Source organism: Postia placenta, assembly GCF_002117355.1.
Source record: "Postia placenta MAD-698-R-SB12 unplaced genomic scaffold POSPLAscaffold_17, whole genome shotgun sequence".
NCBI lineage: Eukaryota > Fungi > Basidiomycota > Agaricomycetes > Polyporales > Adustoporiaceae > Rhodonia > Rhodonia placenta.
In genome coordinates this window covers 57,183-64,877 of record NW_020169848.1, presented here as the reverse complement: position 1 = coordinate 64,877, position 7,695 = coordinate 57,183, and the positions used below count along the sequence as shown (strand labels likewise).

Genomic DNA, 7,695 nt, shown 5'->3' with positions numbered 1-7,695 from the left:
GGAGCGTTACGAGGACGAGAAGTATCACGATGAGATTGACTAGCGGCCTGCCAGCGCATGGGGCTATATTCCGGCGCTAGTGCATTGGCTTCGCGGCATGTATGTGGATCATTATGCAGAGTATCCGAGATGAAATGCAATACAGTAACCCAGTGTGTAGTAAGTATACAATTCTACAACCCAATGAGAGCTCCCTAAACCAGATGTGGCACAGTCCATTCATTTCCGCAACGGCAGATGCACCGCAAGCCTCTTGAGCACCCCCCCGTGAATGAAGTGCATTGCGCTGCCCTTCGTCGCCTCAGCTTCTGTGCACGTCTGCTTCGCTATGTGCTTTCCCGCTCCGTTATGCTGCTCCCCATCCTGCTCGTCCAATACTGCAGATGCAGACGGCATACGCGACACGGCGCGTCCAAGGAGGGCGTGCGTCTCGTGGTAGTCCGCAGACGCTAGTGAAGCTTGCGAGCCGAGTGGCGACGCGCAGCGCACGCTGACGTTCGTGAGCGACTTAGCACTCGTCCCGGTATCTGCGCGCGAGCATAGCGGAGATGAAGTTCTCGACGCGGACTTGGCAGGGGCGAGAACGGAGTTTTGGCGCGAGGACGCGGGGCTATCACAGAGCCCGGCGTCAAAGATCGTAGAGCACTTGCAGTGGTCGAAGTCGGGCCGCGCAGTGTACGGCGACCGGTCCTCTGGTACAGGGGTTGATGTCAGTTCGAATGTATGGAGTCAAGGGGGCGGCAGTGTATGCGCACCTGTGTGGACACGTGTGAGGCTAGCGGTGTCGAAAGTGTACTCGCGTTCGAGGGCGGCTTTGCTCCAGGTCGTCGTGGGGTGGGGGAAGTGCATGGCTGGTGGCGAGTGGCAAGTGGCGGATGGTGGAATGGCACGGTGCTTTGTGGCAAGTGCTTGACTGCAGATCTCGAGGGTGTTGGGCGAGCAGCTGCTTGGAGAGTCTGTTCTGCAGGGTGTTTTTATATGCACCATATACAGGCGCCTGGAGCCTGGAGGTCGCGAGGAAGCTCTATTCAAGACATAGGAGCAGAACGCTTGGAGATTATGTGTACAAGACCATGCACCTCGGTCGCTACGCCACAAGCTGACAATCGGGTGAGACCACAGACAGAATTAGAAGTAGGCCCCCTCAAACGATGCGCATGAAGGGTTATACCGCCTCAGTATTGTAAACATGAAGAACGTTCCGATGGGAGCGCCCCTGCGAAAGGCTCGATGGGGATAGCATGGAAGTGCGAGTAGAACAACAAATGGACAAGGCGCGTGGGGAAGGGCAAGCGAGCCATCGCAACCACCAGGCGACCGCCGGGCGCGGTAGCTCTCGCTTCAGGTTCATGAAAACACAGCGAAAACAAAATACAATAGCAGTGGGAGGACATGGCATAGGCGAGTGTGGCGTAGCAGCCGATCGGTGACAACGAGCACATTCTGCCCGATCGCGATCGGGTGCAGCCGGCTCTTCCCGCTTCATTGCCGCCCGTCTGTGAGCGGCGGCTGCTTACGGCTGCCATATTGTACTCCTCCGCCACATTGTCTTGTTCTTCAGACATACCGTCAGGGCACTGTATCGAAATCATGAGTGTGCTGAGACCATTCAAGGCGACTGACATGTTCAAGTTCAACCACATGTAAGTCGCCCTAGCCGCCATGTGTACATGGCCCGACTGACCTGCGTAGCAATTTGGACCTCTGGACAGAGACGGTGTGTCCCCTGTCTCTGTATTGTTTTCCGTGAGACACCTATTCAGACTGACTCCGCGATGTAGTATGGCATCAACTTCTACCTATCCTACCTTGCCCGCTGGCCCGACCTGTGCTCGGTGGAAGAATCGCCTAACGGGCGCCTTATGGGTTACAGTGCGCACATTCTCATTGTGCCTGTCTACTCATGCCTTCTTAACCCTTTTACTCTTGGATACTCGTTCCTCACCCAACCTCTTACTTCCTTGGACTACAAATTGCAGTTCTGGGCAAAGCCGAAGGGGCCGGCACCGAATGGCACGGGCATGTCACTGCGCTCTCTGTCGCCCCAGAATACCGCCGGCTATGCCTGGCGCGCAAGATGACGGCTCAGCTGGAGCGTGTATCCGACGAGACATACCACGGGTTCTTCGTCGACCTCTATGTCCGCTGCACCAATGCCATTGCCATCGGAATGTACGAGGGCCTCGGCTATAGCGTCTACCGTCGGGTGAGGGAGTACTATGGGAGTCTCGGCCTCGGGCGCAATTCCAAGGATGAGGAGGATGCATTTGGTGCGTGCAATGAATGTGTGAGTGCATTAGCGTGGTTCTGACGGGGTGCATGCGCGCGTAGACATGCGAAAACCGCTTTCAAGAGACTCACTGCGACGGTCAGTGCGGAGTAATGGGCGGGAGATTGTCGTAAGCGCACACGATGTATCATAATTGCTCTTCATTCCTTGTTTCCTTGCAACATGGGTTATTCGTTCCCTCTCCTGGATTCAAGTGCACTGTTGGTCATCGAAGTGATCCCGACGGGCCCGCAGTACCAGAGTACACTTACTTTTCATCGCGTTTGCACGCAATGACAGTCGTGCCAAGCGTTTCGCACAGACTGCTGGTGGTGACACTCAGACCCATGTGCGTCACAAGCGTCTCACTCCTACAGACAGGCACCTTCCATCAGACTGCTGTTGGGTGCGTCCAATTATGGTCTGTCTGTGAGGAACGAGCACTTTCGCTGGCTTATCAAAGTTTGCGACAAGTACCATTGTTGAACAATTGCCGTCATGATAAAGTTCCTATGTCTTGTTCGTGAGTGGGCTCACATCAAGACAATCGTACTTCCTATGGCAACAGCTGCGCGGGATCGGCTGCGATGCCGCAGGAACGCTTGTGTCGGGGTGGCAGTCCTTTAGCATCCACTCCTAGCCTGCAGGCTGTGAAGAGGCTTTGTAAACGTTCTGATCCTGTGCTACACCTCTTGATAAAGATGAATGTTGGCCATTTACTTCCAAGCACCTCGCCGCCCACTTCAGGATCCAGCAGCGGTCCTGCCAGCAAATCAAAGATCTCGATTATCAGTAGTCAACCACTGATGTTGGCATGTCATCATCATGATTTTAGTTGATCTTTGACAGACAGCGCTTCCTTCATCAAGTCTCAATTACGACACCATAGAGACAAACTACAATGTACATGCAATCACAATTTGGACAAGGCTATCGACTTCTCTATCTTGAGAGTCGGCGTCCTCCCATCTTCGGAATTCTTCAGGAACGCAACATTCTCCCACAAGTGCTCGCCGTAGTCCTGCTCCTTCATCCAGCTTTCAAGGGTGTGCCCTCGTGGATGTACCTTCCTGATCCACTCTATGTCCCGCGTGATGACACCGTCGCGCCAGAGCGCCCACCAGCCCTCGAAGTTGCGCCGCCACGTTGTCGTGTCCACACCCGCGGTGCCGCCCGTCGCTAGCGGGCCGTCGACGCCCTCGAACACCTCGAACCACTCGGCGAGCGACATGTGCACGACAACTGCCCGCCGCCCGCTCACGCGTTCGAACGTTGCGCGCAGGCGCTCCCAGCCGACGAGGTCACTTGCAACGCGCAGATCCACGCCCGACGTTGCGCGCCGGTTGTCGAACGTGTATCGCGCGAAGAAGCCCAGGTCTGAAAGCGCAATCATGGGGACCTGCCCTGCCCCGACGGGCGTCGCGAAGACAACTGTACCGTCTGCGCGCTCCGCGATGGGGCCAAACATCAACTGCGAGAGGTGAGGATGAGAGGATACGCCAGGCTAAAGTCGCAGGCAGGGGTAAGGCGTACGTTGTGCAGCATGTCCATGTACGGGCACGAGGTCACGATGGACCATGTCATGCCCGCGCCGTGCACGTCCGACGCCTGCGCCTGCATCCACTCACCGACACGGCCCTTCGCGTCGTAGTGCTCGCAACGGTACTTCTCGTCGTAGCCCCCGATCTACCAGGTGCACGACATGCAAATGCCATCAAGGAATGACACGCAAGTCAGCAGAAGGTTCCAGGTTGCCCGTCAACGCCAACGACGTGCCTTGAATGCGTAGTCAAGATTGCTCCACACGTAGTGCTGCACTCCGGCTTGCTTTGCGAGTTCGAAGATCCGCATCCCCGCGTAGGTCTCCCACGGCTCGCCGGCTGTGAAGCCGTCGGTGTTGACCCACGCGCCGTATACACCGCGCAGTGCGGCCGCGACGCTGTCAAAATGGTCGAACCGGCCTAGGGGTGTGCTTCTCAGCGCCTCGCCGCCACGAACAGAGACGGGTGAGTGATGCTCGCCTTTGACGCACTCAACGCCCTTCGCAGCGAGCTCGGTCGCTCTGCTGCTATCTGGGTCGCGCGTGAGTGCTCGTACGGCGTATGGGGATAGCGAGCCGTCCTCAGCAGGCGCTAGCAACTTGTCGATGATCGCCTGTCCTTGTGCGCCGGTCGCACCGATGACAAGTATGACTTTCTTTCCAGGTACGGGATAAGATGACATGACGAGGCGATTCTTTTCGGATCGTACACTCACCACGCCACGTCCTTATATCTTCAGGGCTGCAAGTTTTGGTTTTCACACAGTTGCAGTATCCTCTGACCATGTTTTCACTCACGGATTTCCTGCTCCGGTGGCTCATATCACTGCAAGCGCTGTGGGGGAGCAGCTTCTCGTATGAGGCATGATCCGTCTACTTCGTGGCACGCTTCCTACGTGATTGACAAGGCTGACGCCTCGGGCTCGCCTCGGTTATCCTCATCGGTGGCAACATTGCTAGATCACCTCGGGTGGCCATGCACGCCAAACATTGCATATATGGCAACGTATAGTGTGGTGAGTGGGCGCTCTCGACGAGTGAATCCATCATTGATTTGTGGAGCACGCGAGGAGGAATTTGGCTCATCCGACGATAAGCCACTAACGAGGATTCCTGCTCTGTCTCACGTACAACAATGTACTTGATCAGAAGGGGTCAGAAAAGATCATCCGCAACGCAGAGATCAAGGTCTCAAGCTAGTGTCCGAGAGGTTCACATTGAATTTGGGAATTCTGTCGCAGGCATGACAGGTGAAGCAGGTGTCGACGGCAACCGCAGAATCACACAGGTGACTATTACGGTTAGTTGCCATAATTGTACGTGGTCAGGAGAGGGGGGGGGGTGATGGCGCTCCTTTCACTGGCAGTTTCGGTACTATGATCACGCCGCTGAACTCTTACATGATGTGCATAGGATTCTCTCTACTTTGCACGCGTTCTGACTCTCGCGATACAAAACTGTCGGGAAATTGCCGGTCCATCTATCTTGTTCCCTGTATCATTTTTGTATACTATGTATAGTTGTAGTGTCGGTGATCGTTTTGAACTAGTTTGCAGTAATAAACTTCGGTCAGGTTCTCATACCATCAAAGTCGCCCTATAGAGCGTAAGCGCAATTGTAAAGTCATGTTCGTCTATCAACCCTATTCCATGTTTCCCCCTTCTTTGTTGCCATCAACTTGCAAGCATTGTCCCGAAAACACGAGACTTTGCAGTGACCTGCTTCATATCCAATTTCCGTTCTGACTTGGATCACTGACCAGCAACGTGATCGACACGGCGGGACCGAATACGCAATGAATGAAAGCATCCGATGTCTGCAAGCTCGCCACATATGATATCGTCGTCTGCAATATGATATCGGAGAACAGAACGATGTATTATTCGCAAGACAGTCGATGTGCATATAAATACAATATGAGTGCGGATACAGTAGTGATGCAAGAGTCCGAGTGCTAGTAATCATGAGACCTCTTCCATGTCATCATCGTCTTCATCAAAGTTCTCATCATCATCATCATCATCATCCTCTCCTTCAGCCTCGTCCTCCAGCTTCATTTCCTCTACATCCTGACTTGGTGGCACGTCGGCTGAAGTGGCCTATCAAGACGTCATCAGCACAACTCTGATTACAACCGCCCAGAGAACAACGCACATCGCGGCCCTTGTAGTTGGTATTGAGCTCCCACATGCCATTATGTTCCCCACTGCGGTGAAGCATCGCGATACCACTAAGCAGCTCCTTGAGCCAGGCCTCCGGCTGCTGGGTCTTCTCGCGAAGGACCTTGATGGACCAGAATTCACGCTCTTTGAACAGGCCGAAGAGGAGATCGAGCAGGTTGTTTCGTGGCATACGCGCCATGCGCTCGAATTGGCCCTTCGCCGGCTTTTGCTTGACTTGCTGCAGAGGGTATAAGTGTCAGCGCACCTAAGATGACTGAGAGCTTATGGGAAGTGCGTACGCCGAACGTAAATGGCCGTTGATTTGCTGCACCACTCGTGAGCATGTTGATGCTCCCGCGCCCGCCGATCCCGGCCTCCTCGATCCGCATAATCTGCTTCTTCGGCGTGTTTGCAAGCAGTGTGCGCTGCTTGAGCCGCTGGCGGTATCGTTCCGTGAACAAGGGACGCAAGTTGCACTCGTGCTTCACGCGCCCCGTAAGAATCGTCGTCCTCGCGCGATGTGGAACACCGGGGTACTTCTCGCGCTCCGCAACAACAATCTGGTTCTCGACAGACTCGTTGACCATGTCCAGCTCGTATTCGTCACACGTTCCATCGGGGTTAGGCGGAAGCATCATCATAATGCGTGGCTTCTTGCCGTTCGCGGCGACCGCCTCATGATACACGCGGATGGTGGCTAGCTGGATGTCCTCTTGGTTGATGCTTGACCAGCGCTCCATGAGGTGTTTGGGAATCTAGGGGCCGTCACGGACATGCATTACTACTCGTGGCGCTGACTTGCCTTCACTAGCCATACTCTCCCCGGAGCCATGTTCTCAATGATCATCTCTTCGTCCGGATCCGGCTGTGTTTCATCTTCCTGAGGAGCGTTGACAGAGTCAAACTGCTTCGAATCTTCCTCGATAACTGGGCCGTCCATGTTGTCTCAGCCTCTCAGAGTTGGTATAATATTCGCGGGCCGAAATACTGTTTGGCTGTGGCGTACTCTCAACTTGGGTACAAGAGATGGGAAGAAGAGAGACGGCTGATATATGTGTTCTGAGCCACTCACAATCGTTGCTCCCCAAGCGTTGTAATGAACTCCGGCTTGGCGTACAACCCTAGCTGCCAGGGGGTGTTTCAGGGTCTACTAGTGGAAAGGTGTTGATATGGCGTGAGCGTAGAATGGTATGAAGGCTGTAAGCAGGATGCTGATACTGAGTCTCAGGTCGGACCCTCGCGGTGATCCCAGAAGTGGTCGGGCAATGCTTCCAAAGAGATTGACCGCTTAGTAAGGATCGGGCGCAGGATCTGGCTGCGTCCTACTATATAGCTCGATCATGTACGCCCTCGACAATTACAGCTTTATTATCAAGGTGTACACAATACAGCTATAAATACTTCGCTATTATCACGCCCCCCCCAGGAGTATTTAGCCGCGACGTGTCTTGACACGACCCGCGTGCACGGGTGCGCTCTCCAAAAAAGGAAATAACGCGTTTCACTTCCGTTCATCGACGCAAATTGGATCCAAGAAGTTTGCACGCAGCTGCAAATCACCAGCTTATGGTCCCCAAACCAGTGTTAGTGTCGCGCAATTTCTCTTGACGCGACTTGACACAATTTTGCGCGTAATTCAGAGTATTATCTCTGCGAGAGTAATCCATCGACACTGATATTCCAATTCGTCTTTCTTGTCCCGGGACTCCGGCGACGAAAGCACC

At 54.4% G+C, this 7,695-nt stretch overlaps 4 protein-coding genes across 4 annotated transcripts; 1 reads left to right on the top strand and 3 right to left on the bottom strand.

The window, feature by feature from the left end:
- Positions 1 to 219: 219 nt before the first annotated feature.
- POSPLADRAFT_1036650 (hypothetical protein) lies at positions 220 to 849 on the bottom strand (the record flags this gene model as incomplete). Its single annotated transcript, XM_024477160.1, has 2 exons — positions 220 to 692; positions 756 to 849. The coding sequence occupies 2 exons, from the start codon at positions 847 to 849 to the stop codon at positions 220 to 222; spliced, it is 567 nt and encodes a 188-aa protein (XP_024334350.1).
- A 740-nt stretch (positions 850 to 1,589) lies between these two features.
- On the top strand, positions 1,590 to 2,471 carry POSPLADRAFT_1174098 (hypothetical protein; the record flags this gene model as incomplete). The annotated part of the gene is made up of 5 exons (XM_024488275.1): positions 1,590 to 1,643; positions 1,693 to 1,717; positions 1,782 to 1,872; positions 1,980 to 2,270; positions 2,332 to 2,471. Coding segments are annotated over 5 exons (553 nt in total), but the record flags the coding sequence as incomplete, so codon positions are not given.
- Positions 2,472 to 3,182: 711 nt separating this feature from the next.
- POSPLADRAFT_1049804 (hypothetical protein) lies at positions 3,183 to 4,492 on the bottom strand (the record flags this gene model as incomplete). The annotated part of the gene is made up of 3 exons (XM_024479845.1): positions 3,183 to 3,773; positions 3,803 to 3,955; positions 4,076 to 4,492. The coding sequence occupies 3 exons, from the start codon at positions 4,490 to 4,492 to the stop codon at positions 3,183 to 3,185; spliced, it is 1,161 nt and encodes a 386-aa protein (XP_024334348.1).
- Positions 4,493 to 5,770: 1,278 nt separating this feature from the next.
- POSPLADRAFT_1049803 (hypothetical protein) lies at positions 5,771 to 7,486 on the bottom strand (the record flags this gene model as incomplete). The annotated part of the gene is made up of 5 exons (XM_024479844.1): positions 5,771 to 5,908; positions 5,964 to 6,209; positions 6,271 to 6,726; positions 6,774 to 6,898; positions 7,477 to 7,486. The coding sequence occupies 5 exons, from the start codon at positions 7,484 to 7,486 to the stop codon at positions 5,771 to 5,773; spliced, it is 975 nt and encodes a 324-aa protein (XP_024334347.1).
- Positions 7,487 to 7,695: the final 209 nt, after the last annotated feature.